Raw genomic sequence first — 14,714 nt, 5'->3', positions numbered from 1 at the left:
TCTACCACAGCCTACTCTTGGAATGTATTCTGAAATAAGTTCCTACCTCTCCAGTATTCCGTACTGCCCTTACCTAACAACTGTTTCTAACAACACACAGCCTATGGCCTACTAAGAATTCTAAGCCTTAGCCAAACTACTTCTACTAAACTTTTGCCAGCCTGAAATGCAACAAATCCCCCCTTTTGAGCATCCTTCAATCTTCCAGTTGCAAGGATGCTCAACTAACAGTCTTCAATCCGTCTTCTCGATCTGCTGAAGGAGATGGAGAAGGCGTGGTCCTCCTTGTCATCGCGTTGATCAGTCTCCGGATGTGAAGCCGTTCTTTGCTAACAATCCTTTGCCATACACTTATAAGCTCCGAGCACAACAAAGGTTAAAATCAGCAGCATTATCACATATTGAATTATTGACGAAATCCAACCAGAGACCTGGAGCCCCAAAGAACTAAATACTTCCCCTACCCAATTGTGTTCTGCTTGTTGTTCTAATTTTTGGGTCCTATCCTCTACTTCTTCTAGCTGAGATATATCTCGTTCGACCTCGACTGTTACATTTGGAATATGGATACAACAATGATCAATTTTCTGATTTAAATATCCACATACCCCATGCTCTTTTAATAGCAACAAGTCCAATGCCATTCGGTTTTGTAAAGTCATCCTGCTAGTGGCTTGCAATTGTAAATTTAAATCCTTAAACCCCTTTTTGGTGGTGGCAGCTAATCTTTCGGTTTGCCCCATTAGCTTATATAGCATATCCCTATTCCGATAAGCTGCTATTGGTGAAAAGAGTGATTCCAGTGCCCATCCAAATTTAACACCACCATCAGGTTCATGCCACTGGTCTTCATCATTTATATTTGTTTTAAGTTTTGATTTTAATCTTGATTGTTTCCACAACGGGCACAAGGTGGGAATCCCTAAAGTTACCTGAGTGACTGGTCCGTCAATGGGCATATGTGTGGTCCATTCCCCATGTCCCATTACCCATACCAAATTCCCTGGACTCCTAATGGTTGTAGACTTACAGCTGATGATTCTTGTACCATTCTTATTTCCCTTAGTTTCTCCTCTTATGGTATGATTATATCCCCTACACTCACATCCCCATTTTAACAAAACTCTCACTGGTACTAACCCAATCTGGGTCTCAGGGGTATCACAAGTTATTACTTGAATACAATTCCATATTTCCTTCTGTTCCCTAATCTGTCTTTTTGTAGTATGTAGATTCATTACGCTTGAGTGAGTCTGATTTTTAGTCCCGCTCCATTGTACGCACCAATGAACTTCTCCCAAATAACTGTAGGTTTCTAAAAGGCCGGGTCCCCAAATTGCTCCCCATTCATCTTCCAAGGACTGAGTTTGAGTAATATTTTGACAAACCTCTTCTTCCTTTTCCCTTTCAGTTCTTAATGTTATTCTGCTACAGTGATGGTTTAATACTGGAGCAGATCCTGAAATAACACATTGATATGGTTGGATTGGAGTTTCTAACCATGTGAAATATCCTGACATCCCTTGACAATATTCCCTAGTGACTCGTTCAAGTATTAAGCATCCATGCTGTCACTCATAATATTTCTTAGGAACAAGCTTGCAACTCTGTGTCACATTTAGGTAGGCCTCAGGCATATCCCCAGCCGGTATAATTCCCCAGGGGATTGGTTCTCCTGCTGATTGAGCTAATGGTAAACAGGCTGTAATCCTTGTCACATTCTGAACTACTCCAAAATCCCTTATTAATCCTACTATTAAATTTTCTTGCTTTGGTCTAGAGTAAAATGTCATAGTCCTGTTCTTTGCCTCCCTGATTCTTCTAAATTTTGCTCTCCCTCAGGAGAAAGATACAGCTGTTCTAGCATGTCCCCACCATGCGTCCTGAGCTACCCAACACCAATGATTCCCTTCATCCAACACCTGGGTATCCTTTATCACCAAAGTCAAAACTCCTCCCAACCGATTCCCTATTTGATATTTCTTTCCTAAATTTACATTTCCTGACTGAAACCACCATCCAAATTCTGAATAAGAAATGTTATTATCTATTCTACACGTCAAAGTTGTTGATGTCCCCTGCACAGCCCAGTACACTCCATGGGTGGGGTGTATCTTCTTCCCTAAATGACTCCTTCCTTGCACCTCTGTCTTGCCATATGTGCCATCTATTCCACATACAACCACACAAAGGTACAATCCCTCATCTCTTCCTAGCCTTGGCTGAGTATAATTCAGCCACCCTACACCTTTTCCATCTTCTTCCCAAAAATTGCTTCTCCCATCTGGTTTTTCCCAATTTCCTTGTTTATTGAATTTCCACCAAGTGACCGTGAACCTAGATCCACACTCTTGTTGTATGGTAAATGAACAATTTATTCTAAGAGGGGGTCCATCCCACATGTCTACTCTTGCCCAATAAGGTATCATGGATACTTTTGAATTCTCCTGTTCCCATGATTGAACTCTCAATCTAATATGTTGAAAACTATAGCTCCACCGTATTCTAATTAAACAAACATAGGTGTCAGTATCTGCGTGGGTGACATGAGTCAATTCTAAAGTAGTGTTACCTCTCTGGGTTTCCATATTCCACACTGTAACAGAAGTGAGGTTTTTAAATACTCGCCCTTTTTTCCAAAACACAACTATTTCGCTGGCTTCAGCTCCCTGGTTGTCAGAAAATTCACAGATCATCCTTACAGATTTCCCTTCCATAGCTCCAATCACAGGTTCTGAAACAGTAACAAGGACATGTCCATCACTAAGCACAAATTTAGAAATGGTTATTAAAACAATGATTAAGAGTACTTTGCCCGAAGAATTAGCCGCGTAGGAGTTACTGCTTGAGACACCCATTGAGTCAGTGCCTTCTTGACGCGGGTGTAGTGTATCCAGGAATCGATTCCGGCCACTTTGATTGCGGTGAATGTAGTCAGGATCACCTGATGCGGGCCATCCCATGTTTCTCGGAGAGGATCAGTAGACCAATTCTTTATATATACGTGATCCCCGGGCTGTACATCATGGACCGGGTTTTCCAGGGAAAGAGGCCTGTTCCACCGCAAGGCTCCTCGTAGAGCACTGAGAATTCTGTGTAGTGAAACAACATAATTATATACTGTCTGGTCCTCTGTTACATGTGGGTCTCCTTTCATAATGGTTGCATGGTAAGGTTTCCCATACAAAATCTCGTAAGGACTTACTCCTATTCTTTCCCTGGGTTTTATTCTAATTCGGAGAAGAGCTAGGGGTACGGCCTGTGGCCATTGTATTTTAGCCTCCTGACAGATCTTCTTAACTTGCCGTTTTAAAGTCTGATTCATCCTCTCCACTTGCCCACTAGATTGGGGCCTCCACGGGGTATGCAAATTCCAAGTTATATCTAACATTCGGGCAACCTCCTGAACTATGTGAGCAATAAAATGAGGACCCCTATCTGATGACAATCCTAAAGGTACCCCAAATCTGGGTATTATTTCCCTTAACAGAGTCTTAACTACCTCCTTAGCCTGATTTGTTCTGCATGGGAAAGCCTCCGGCCAACCTGAAAATGTGCAAACGTACACTAGGAGATACTTGTATCCCTGAGCTCTTGGTAACTCAGAAAAATCTACCTGCCAGTAATCTTCCGGTTCTGGTCCTATTTGTAACCTTCCCATTTGTACCTGCCTCCTAACAACTGGATTATTCTTCAAACATACTGGGCACATTGCATTCACCCGTTTTGCCAAACTTAACATCTGGTTGGAGACTATTTCACCTTTTAAAAACTTCACCAATGCCTCTGCACCCCAATGACTCTTGTTATGTTCCGCTACTAGGATAGCTTTCATTACCCCAGAGGGAACAACCACTTGTCCGGTGTCAGTAACATACCAGCCGGTAGCACCTTTCTTGGCCTTCAGCAATGCTGCCAGCTTCTCATCCTCGCTGGAGTATCTTGGAGGCTGGTACAAGTAAGGGGTAGCTGGATTTGTCCTAGTAGGTACTAAAGCCATCTGAGTCCATACCTGTCGTGCCGCCTCCCGCGCTGCTGCATCTGCCAACCGATTGCCTCGGAAGACCTTCCCATCTTCCTTTTGATGTCCACGGACATGCATCACTGCCACCTGCTCTGGTTTATGTACTGCATCCAATAGAGCCAAAACTTCCTCCCGATGCTTTATAGCAGTCCCTTGGGAGCTCAACAACCCCCTCTCCTTCCATAGTGCACCATGAATGTGCACCACCCCAAAAGCATACTTGGAGTCAGTCCATATATTCACCTTTCGTCCAGAGCTCAATATCAATGCTCTAGTGAGTCCAATAATTTCAGCTTTCTGAGCCGACGTACCGGGTGTCAATGCACGCGCTTCTACAACCTGTAATACTGTAACAACAGAGTATCCCGCATACCTGATTCCGTTTTCTACGTAGGTGGATCCATCCGTAAACAGCTCCCAATCTACTGCATCCAGAGGCTCATCCTTGAGGTCTTGTCTACTGGCATATACCTGTTCAATCACTTCCACACAATTATGCACAAGCTCATCCTCGTTCACCTGACTGCGAAGAAACTCAGCTGGATTAAGATGGCTTGTTGTTTGAAGTTGCACATCATCTTGCTTCCTTAAAATAGCTTGATACTGCAGCATTCGGCTAGATGACAACCAATGACCCCCCTTCTGTTCCAAAACAGCCATTACCATGTGGGGAACATAAACATCTATCTTTCTTCCCAAAGTCAATTTCCGGGCTTCCTGTATTAAGAGCACCGTAGCCGCAACAGCCCGCAAGCAAGGCGGCCAGCCGGTACTTACTGCATCCAGTTGTTTAGAAAAATACCCCACAGGTCTCTTCCAGGATCCCAATTTCTGTGTTAGGACTCCTAAAGCCAATTTCTGCCTTTCATACACATATAATTGAAAGTCTTTATTTAAATCTGGCAGCCCCAGAGCTGGGGCTTCTTTTAGTGCTTGTTTCAGGTCCAAAAAAGCCTTTTTCCTGATGGGAGTCCAATCCAACTGGGGTTCCTTCAGGGCCTCATACAGAGGTTTGGCAATGAGCCCAAAATTTAAAATCCACAGTCTGCACCACCCCACCATACCTAGGAAGGATCTTAATTCTTGATGACTCCTAGGGAGGGGAATCGAGCAGACAGCTTCCACTCGGTTAGTTCCCAGGCGTCTCTGACCCTGTGTCAATTCGCAGCCTAGGTACAAGACATTTTTCCTTACCAGTTGAGCTTTTTCTTTGGAGACCCGGTATCCCGCCTGTCCCAACATATTCAGCAGAGCGATGGTAAGGTCAATGCAAGTTCCTTTGTCCTGTGTGGCTAAAAGGATGTCATCAACATATTGCAGTATTATGTAAGAAGTAGGAGATTCCTTTACCTGGGTTGTCTTCCATTCCTCCAGCTCTTTTGCCAGCTGATTACCAAAAACAGTAGGGCTGTTTTTGAAACCTTGGGGTAACCGGGTCCAGGTGAGTTGCTTCTTCCTTCCTGTTGTAGGATCCTCCCATTCAAAAGCAAAGTACTTTATGCTCTCTGTTGCCAGTGGGATGCAGAAGAAGGCATCTTTTAAATCAATTACAGTGAACCACTCAAATCGCTCCAACACAGATGTTAGCAAGGTATATGGATTGGCAACAACCGGGTGAATGTCTTTAACTATTTCATTGATGGCCCTTAAATCCTGCACTAACCTATACTTACCATTTGGTTTCCTCACTGGAAATATTGGGGTATTATATTCTGATTTACATTCCTTCAATAGCCCTTGGGTTACAAATTGAGTGATCATTGGAGCCACCCCCCTTCGGGCCTCTAATTTAATGGGGTACTGTTTAACTCTCACCGGTTTTGCCCCTTCTTTCAACTCTATCACAACTGGGTGTGCCGCCTTGGATTTCCCGGGGGTTCCCGTTTCCCATACCCAAGGCACCACGGCATTACTAATTTCATCAGGGATTGGAGCTGGATCCACTTCTCGAATTACAAAAATTTTCCCAATCTCCTCATCTGGAATCTCCAATTTAACACGGCCTCCCTCAAATAATATTTTGGCATTCAACAAAAATAGTAGGTCCCGCCCGAATAAAGGCTGGGGGCAATTTGGCATATATAAAAATTGGTGGTCTAATTCCTTTCCTCCAAACTTTAAACTTAAGGGTTGCAAAAAGGGTCTTTCCTCTAATTGACCCGTAGCCCCTATTACCTGTACCGTGGTGTCACTAAGGGGTACTAATCGCTTATTCAAAACTGAATGTGTGGCTCCTGTGTCAACCATAAACTCCTGTTCCCTTCCAGCTACCTCTATTCTTACCCTCAAATCCCGGTCTAGTCCGCTCTGATTCTGAAAATTTCCAAGCATCATCGCCTGAGCCTGTGCTTGGGCACCATCTACTGGCATCATTGGGAATCTTCCCACTAATCCAGCATTATTCCCTATCCCATTCCTCACTGGACACTCATTCTTCCAATGTCCCAGTTGGCGACAAAAAGCACACTGATTAGGCCCTAACCCATTCTGTCTTCCATTGTTTGTTCCTAGTAACCCTAAGTCTTGGAAGCTTCCCCTTCCTACTCCAAATCCTCTACCACGACCCCTTCCGCGACCCCTGCCTCGTTGACCTCCTCCCCGTCCCGCAGTTTGCTGAATTATTGCCAATATCCCTGCCTGCTGCCGCTTAGCTGTTTCCTTTTCTCTATTATTATACACTTTCCATGCTACCTCCAGCATCTTATCAAGCTTTCGGGTGTCATCCCCTTCCAACTTTTGTAGTTTCTTCCTAATATCATCCTGCGATTGTCCCATGAATAATAGGGCTAACTGTAGTTGACCTGGTTCCTCATCAATTTCTAAATTAGTATACCGCCGAGCAGTTTCCCTCAGTCTCTCTAAAAAGGCTGAGGGTGATTCATTCTTCTCTTGCCTTATTGAATATAACTTAGACCAGTTCAATATTTTAGGCATCCCCGTCCGAACCCCCTCTATTAATAGGTCTTGATATTTTCGTATGGCTCTATAGCCCTCCGCGTTATTCGGGTTCCACCCCGGATCATCACTAGGAACCAGCTCATCCAAAGTTTCCCTAGTCCTCTGCAACCTTATCTCTTCCCTGGCCCTTTCCCTGGTTGCCTGTAATACCATTTCCTTTTCTGTAGAATCCATTATAATGTCCAATAACACCTGTAAATCATTCCAATCAGGATTCTGAGTTTTAATCACCATTTTCACTACTCGTGCCACCCTTTCGGGGTCCTCCCGATAGCTGCCAGCTGATTGTTTCCAAATTACCAAATCACCCGGGGAGAAAGGAACCTTTATAAGAACCCTTCCCCCTTGAGGACCCATGGCCTCTCTCAAGGGTGCTATCATATGAGGCCCTTCATTATTCCGCCTCCCATGCCGGGTCATTGCTGCAATAGGGGTTCTTTGTTCTACGGGGGAACGGGTGTGAGAATTAGAATTGGCAGGGGCTTGCATCTCAGCCTGACTCCCCGGAGAATCATCAAAATGGATAGTTTCCCTTTCATCCTCATCCTCATCAGAGTCAGTCCCCAACTCCTCTTGCTCCTGCTCTGATCTTTCCCTAGGGAGTGATGGCGCCGAGGGAACAGGACGAGCAGAAGGAGCAATTAATAAGGACAAATCCTCCTCTTGTCCAGAGGTTTTTACAGCACATTTTACACATACCTCCCTTGCCTTACACCCAGAACACTCATCCTGATTATCTTCAACCTTTAATACCAGAATATCACACTCTTTTTGCCATTCAGTTTTCTGTCCTAAATAATAAAACAAATCCAAGTACGGTATCTCATCCCATTTCTCATTTTCCCTAAGGTATTGCATTAAGGGGGTTATCAGCGAGGCATCCAATGTGCCATTCAGGGGCCACTCCGGCCCCCCCTCAGATGCATAGAGGGGCCACCAATGATTACAACAATCCAGCATTTTTCTTTTATCCAAATCCTGATAAAACCCCGCACTTTTCCATCGTCTCAGTAAGCATCCTAAAGGAGTATTCCTGGGCACCTTCCCATTAGATTGAACCAATGCCTTAAATGTCTTAAACGGCATCATCTATAATACAAAACGCACACACCACATTATAATTAAAAGTACCTTTAACAAAATCAAATACAAAGAAATGATTATTAGCTGCAACAATACCGTGAAAAGAAACATTAACTAAACCAACCAACTTGCCACTACTCGATGCCGCGAGGGGCAAGTGCCGAGCCTGCGTAGCTATTGCTTCGACTTACGGTCGGCGCCTAGGCTTTCCACCAAGACGTCTATATCCCAACCCAGCGAGGATTAATGCCTCGTCTTATGGGCAGGAAACCAAAACCCACAACAGAAAATAAAGCACCTTCGGGCTTACCTTCCACAGTCGTCCGTCAGGTGCGGGGGTCAGGCGCAGACCGATGACTCCCCGAGAAATCCTCGGTGCCAGCGTGGAGTGGATCAGAATGCGAACCGCCCCAGCCACCCTCGGAGTCCTGCCGAGGTCGACAGAAAACTGTTGCCCGTAAAGAGAACACAAAACAACCGAAGTCGTTTTATGCGGTGCTTTATTGAGGGCCCTGAGAGCCTGAGGACTAATGTCCAAAGTCAGAGACCCCCGAGCTAACAAACCATTCCCTTTATATAGAGTCTATATCAACGGTTGCTTAATTCAACACATATTTGTCAACGTTACACTCCAACAATCATTTATTTACAGATTAGTCCTTGTTTAAATTGAACACTTTTATGATTATAACTCCTCTTCACTCTGTTAGGTAAAAACAATGTATTCCCCCAAGACCTACCCATCCATCATGTGAATAATGACATGTTCTACCAAAGCCTACTCTTGGAATGTATTCTGAAATAAGTTCCTACCTCTCCAGTATTCCGTACTGCCCTTACCTAACAACTGTTTCTAACAACACACAGCCTATGGCCTACTAAGAATTCTAAGCCTTAGCCAAACTACTTCTACTAAACTTTTGCTAGTCTGAAATGCAACAAAAGCAGTTTCTCTTCTCCTTCATGGAATTGGCCAAATTCAGTTCCAGCTGGGCCTTTACTTTTCTACCTTTCTCCCTGCATGCCCCAATGACATCCCTACCATCCTCCTGTGGTGCTGCCCTTCTTGCAAACCTGTAAATCGTGTATTTTCCCTGAGTCCCAGGCAAAGCTTCCTGCTCAGCAGCTCTGCTTCCTCAGCAGCTCGTCTTCGGGCACACGGGCAATTTCCTCATGGAAAGGGTGGTCAGGCCTCGGAAGGGGCTGCCCAAGGAGGTGGTGGACTGGCCGGGCCAGGAGGGGTCCAAGGAAGTGGCTGGAGGTGGCACTGAGTTCTCCGGCCTGGCCGGCAAGGTGGGGATCGGGCACAGGATGGACGCGCTGAAGGCGGAGGTCTTTTCCATCGTCAGTGACTTTGGGGGCTCCGTGACTCTGTGGCCAGGCCGGGAGGCCGCCTTGCCCCAGTCACCGCTGGAGCCGCCCCGGCCCAAGCTCTTGGCCCGCGCGTTTCCCCTCAGGCCGGGGGTGCCGCTAGCGGTGCCGCTGCCCGCGGCCGGAGCTGCCTGTGCGGCGGAGCGGCCGCACCTCCCGGGCACCTCTCTGGGCGCTGCTTGCGGGGCTGTGCCGGCCTTCCCAAAGCTGCCCGCAGATTCCTTCGCATGGCGCTCGCTGCCCCTTGGTGTCTGCTGGCGCCAGCGTGGCGCTCCAGCCGCGGCGGGAGCTCTGCCGTCGGTGTCCTGGTGCTGCCGCCTCCAGAGCCCGGGGGCCGGAGCGCTTCGCCTCAGGGGCCGGGCTGCACCGGGACTCCCAGCGAGCACGGCCCGGCCGCCGCCGCTGCCGGTACAGGCGCGCTGAGAAGGAGCTGCCGCCCCTCAGGCCTGCAGCGCTTCCCGCCATTGGGGCTGTGGTTCCCTCAGGCTCTCCCGGCGGACATTCCGGCATGGCCCGGCTTGCAGGAAGCTCCCTGGGCTCTCCCAGCGCCGGCCGGGCTTTGGCCCTGGCTGGATGCCGGGTGCCTGGTAAAATGAACAGGGTCTATGCCTTTATTAATAGTCAGCTCTTTATTAAAAAGTCAGCTCGGCAGAGGCTCAACAAGGAGCTCACCCCCGCTGTTGTAGCTTCTCCGGTCGCCGAAGGGTGAGCAGGCATGCAGAGTCTGTCCCTGGAGTCCCCATGGCACGCTGGTAGCTGGAGGTGAAGAGGTGTGCAGTCCTTATCTGAAGTCCCAGCAGACCGTCCTCTCTCCTTTCTTCCTGGCACTCTGGTAGCCGCAGGGTGAGGGGATGTGCAGAGCCTGCTGCCCAAGTCCAGCAGCAGCTGTCCCTCTCCTTCTCTCCTGGTAACACCAGGAAGTGTGTGTCTGCTTTGCTCCTGCTTCCCACACCCCAGTCCACTCTGGTCCTCTGTAGGTTATGGTGACAGGTCAAACACAGACTAGGGATAGGGTTCCCTTTTCCCCCAACCAGCACACCCATCCAGCCCCCTCCACTGTGCCCCTCTTTTCCATTTAGGGGTGTTTTTCATCCCCAAAACCCCCTCCCATGATTCCACTGGATTATTTTGCATCCCAGTCCTAGAATGGTAGTGAGGGTGGGGGGAGGTAGGTGATTCCCAGGAACAATTAGCTAATTAACATTTCAATGTCAGTACTTAGCCCAAGCCAAGTGTCCCAGCCAGGCTGTTTTGTTCGTAACAAATCCCTCCTCTAATTCTTTGATCGGGCTTAAGCCCACATCAACTTACAGTCTCTGGCTTTTGAGGGTTAGCTTCTTTGGGTAATTCTCTTAATTTTGTATATCAGCTTTTAGCAAGTCTTCTTTAAAGTTACCTTTAAGTCTTTTGGTTCCTTAATACCTGTCTATGCCCAGGAAGAGGTGGGTTGGGTGACCCTCTAAAGGGCACTTATTCTTATTAAACAGTTGCAAAGTACTTAAACTTTGACAAGGGTACTTTAACTCAGGAGCGGTTATTACCACCTTACCGTATATCAGCTTCTAGCAATACTGCTTATGCACAAGAGGAGGTGGGTGACCCTGTTGGGTCTGGTTTGGCGTCTGGGGATGGTCCTGGTCCTTTTACTCTGGGGATACGGATCCAGCCTTTTTCTTGGGTTCACATCGCAGTGTGTGTGGTGAGTAACACCTGGAAAGGTCCTTCAAATTTGGGGGTTAGTGGAGTGGTGGTGTTCCAGGATTTTATTAACGCCCAGTCCCCGGGACTGATGTTGTGGGCATTGGTATCCAGAGGGGAGGTTTGGGGAAGATACCCCTTCTTTCTGAGGCCTTCTAGGGATTTTCTTATGATTTTAAATATTTTTAAGTTACTGCCTCCCCTTTTAAATAATCTGCAGTACTGAAAGGGGTGGTTAGAAAAGGGAGTCTGAACATCATTTTATAAGGAGAAACCCCTATGTCGGACCGAGGTCGAGGTCTGATGCGCAAGAGCGCAAGAGGTAAACACTTGAGCTAATTCATTTTTCTGTCTCTTTAATTAATTTGGTTATTACTTTTTTAAAGAGTTTTATTCATTCTTTCTACCTTTCCTGAGCTTTGAGGATGCCATGGGGTGTGCAATCTCTACTTTATCTCCAGGGCTTTTGTTACTTGATGCAAAGTTTGAGCAACAAAATGTTGACCTTGGTCTGAGTCAAAGTTATTGACTAGCCCGTATCGAGGTGTGATTTTTTCTAAGATTATTGTTGCGACTTCTTGCACAGTTTCCTTTTTGGCTGAGAAAGCCTCCACCCAGTGAGTGAGATGATCTACGATCACTGGTAAATGCTTGTACGTCTGCACAGAGGGCATTTCAGTGAAATCTACCTGTATGTTCTGGAAAGATCTTAAAGCAAGTTTTCTTCCCCCATGTGCTTGTTTTCTCATTACCTTTTGGTCAGTTTTCAGGCAAATCGTACACCTTATTGTGACTGCTTTTGCCAGGTCATATGCTCCAATATATAAGTTCTCCCATTAAAAAAAAGTGGTTGCATAAACTTTGGATTCCCCAGTGGGTCAATTCATGACTTGAACTACCTTTTATCTCGTGGGATAATCTTTACCCTTCATAGGACTTGCAAGTCTCTTCTTAAGATATTACTTTGGCCTTCCCTTTCATTCCTAAAACCTCACAGACTTCCTTCCCAATGTTGACTCTTACTGGTAACTTGTCCTGGACTTATCTACCCTTGTGTTAACTAAGAACTCAAAATCTTCTTAGTGGGGACTTACTTTAAAGTTTACCAAGGGCTCTTGTTGATGGTTGATTATATCTCTTTGCTTATTGAACTCCCAACACCCCTAGTCATCTCCCCTTGAAATCTCTTCTAAGACTTTTTGTTCTTTTTGCATTGCTTCATTAAACTGAAACATAAGACACATCTCACAACAGTAATAGCACCTCCTGTTGCTTTGTGAGGCCTCAGGTTTCCTGAACTCATTAAAGTTCTTATTTGTTTCATAGGATGGTGCTGGTTGGTCTCTAGCCCTTTTTGATAATGCCCCTGGTCTATTCCAAGTTGGCTTAGACATCAGTGTTGGTGATTTCTCTGCTCTTACACTTTCTCGAGCAACTGCAACCATAATTTTAGCTTTAGTTTTGGCCTTTTCTTCATCTCTCCTCAAATATATTCTTAGAGCTTCTTTGAGCAACTCATTCATGTTCTTTTCTTGCCAGTCATCCATTTTTTTGAGCTTTCGTCTAATATCAGGCCATGATTTAGTGACAAACTGGACTTTTAAGAGGACTTGACCCTCTGGGCTATCTGGGTCTATATTTGAATATAACTGGAAATTTCGTTTTAGTCGGTTAAGCCAAATTGCTGGGGTCTCATCTTTCTCCTGAGTACTATCAAAGGTCAATTTTGTGTTGCTTCCCCTAGGGATAGACTCTTTGATTCCTCTCATCATGAGGGACCTATAGTCTCTCATGTTTTGCCTTCCTTCTTCCTGGTTAGGATTCCAACTGGGGTCTACTAAGGGTATCTTTTGGTCCCCTGGGGGTCCCAGTCTATTTTCTCTTTCCCATATCTTCACCCCTGCTGTTCGGATCATCCGGATCTCTTCTGGAGAGAACAGGATGCTTAGAATAGAGTTCAGCTCTCCCCAGGTATAAATATTCAGTCCTAAGAATTGGTCTAACTGATTAGATATTCCAACAGGGTCTTCTACCAAATTTCCTAGCTCTTTCTTAAATCCCCGAACTTCAGAAGCAGTCAAAGGTGCATCTACGAACCCAACTCCTCCCACTGCCCCACCCATAGGCACTTCTCTAAGGGGAAAAAGCTTTTCTACCCTTGGTACTTTGGATCGTGTTACAATATGGCCCTTCTCCTAAGACACCAGGTGGGGAAATAGTAGCTGGGGAGATGGTTGAGGGAACTGGGGGAAGGGATGATGGAATAGAAGGGGCCGAAGGATTAGCTGGGGAAACGGTTGGGGAGGGAGCAGGAGTAGAGTGGGGTAGGTATTAAAGGGGGTCCCATTTTTTCCTTTTTCTAGTCTCTTTTTCTCCATCCTCTTCTTCTCTATTTCTTTGTAACTTGCATATTCTCACAGTCTCATCTTTTTTAGAGTTTTCCAGCCAGCAAGCTGCATAAGATAATTGTTCTACATCAAGGTCCTCTTGGGCTTCTAGGTGTTGGTTTAACTGATTACACATCCACTGATCTTGGGTTCCATACCATGGCCACTCTCCCTGTAATTTTAACTTCGGCCATACTTCTATACTGTAATGTATCATCTTACACTTATCCAGACCCTTTGTGGTTTCGCAAGAATCCCATTGGTCTAACAATTTCCCCAAGGGGCTGTTAGGAGGAATTCTCTTTGCTTTTTCTTCTGAAGGATCCGCTCCTTTGCTATAACCTCTTCCCATTTTCAGGCCTCAAAAAGAGAAAAAAAAATATACCCTAGATTATGTCTCTCTCTAAAATGGAATATTCTGATATGCAACTAAAGTTCATCTGGCTCCTTCCCAAACCTTAGTATTTTAAATCTCTTGACTGAATTTCATTTTTTTCTAGCTAACCTTCCACTCCTGGCATTTATCCCTTTCATTTGCCTAGGATAACCACTAATCATACTCCCATATATTGTCTTTTGTTTTCCTGTTCTTCTGGACTTCTTGATGGACTTCTTAGGCTTGGACCCTGGGTAGGTCTCGCCCTAGTTCTTTACTTGGCCTTTTGCCCAACCTCTTTACTAGGCTTAGGAAGCTTGGTCTCCCTGCCGAGGTAAGGTCGAACATCCTGCCGAGCCTTACACTCGAACTCCGGCCAAGTCCCCTCACCTGACTCTCCTACTAGGCTTAGGAAGCTTGGTCTCCCTGCCGAGGTAAGGTCGAACGTCCTGCCGAGCCTTACACTCGAACTCCAGCCAAGTCCCTTCGCCTGACTCTCCTACTAGGCTTAGCCTGCTTGCCTTTCTACTCGCTTCCTTACTTGCTTACCTACTCTGTCTTCCCCAACATGCCTCCTGCCTGCCAGGACCTGGCCCTGCCTGCCAGAACATGTACCCTGCCTTCCAGGACCTGTCCCCTGCCTGCCAGGACATTCCCCCTCTTGTTAGGACATGCCCTACCTGCCAGCACCTGCCTCCTGCCTGTTAGAACATGCCCCCTGCCCGCCAGGACATGCCCCCTTTCTCCCAGGACTTGCCCCCTGCCTGCTAGGACATGTCCCTTGCCTATTAGGGCATGCTCCCTGCCTGCCAGGACA

General features: G+C 46.3%; 1 protein-coding gene across 1 annotated transcript; it reads right to left on the bottom strand.

Annotated features, from left to right (window-relative positions):
* Positions 1–220: 220 nt before the first annotated feature.
* On the bottom strand, positions 221–6,358 carry LOC140680707 (uncharacterized). The gene is made up of 2 exons (XM_072919033.1): positions 3,839–6,358; positions 221–358 (listed from the first exon to the last, which is right to left on the bottom strand). The coding sequence occupies exons 1-2, from the start codon at positions 6,356–6,358 to the stop codon at positions 221–223; spliced, it is 2,658 nt and encodes an 885-aa protein (XP_072775134.1).
* Positions 6,359–14,714: the final 8,356 nt, after the last annotated feature.

The sequence above is a fragment of the Taeniopygia guttata genome, chromosome 27 (genome assembly GCF_048771995.1).
Source record: "Taeniopygia guttata chromosome 27, bTaeGut7.mat, whole genome shotgun sequence".
Taxonomy (NCBI): domain Eukaryota; kingdom Metazoa; phylum Chordata; class Aves; order Passeriformes; family Estrildidae; genus Taeniopygia; species Taeniopygia guttata.
This window is presented reverse-complemented; position numbering and strand designations above follow the sequence as displayed.

Bases quoted from the DNA above. Each gene is read 5' to 3' on its own strand.
- LOC140680707 (XM_072919033.1), bottom strand. From the start codon at position 6,358: ATGATGCTTGGAAATTTTCAGAATCAGAGCGGACTAGACCGGGATTTG. The intron at 359-3,838 runs GTAATGAAAGCT...TTGTGCTCGGAG, and splicing joins AAGTGGTTGTTCCCTCTGGG to CTTATAAGTGTATGGCAAAG.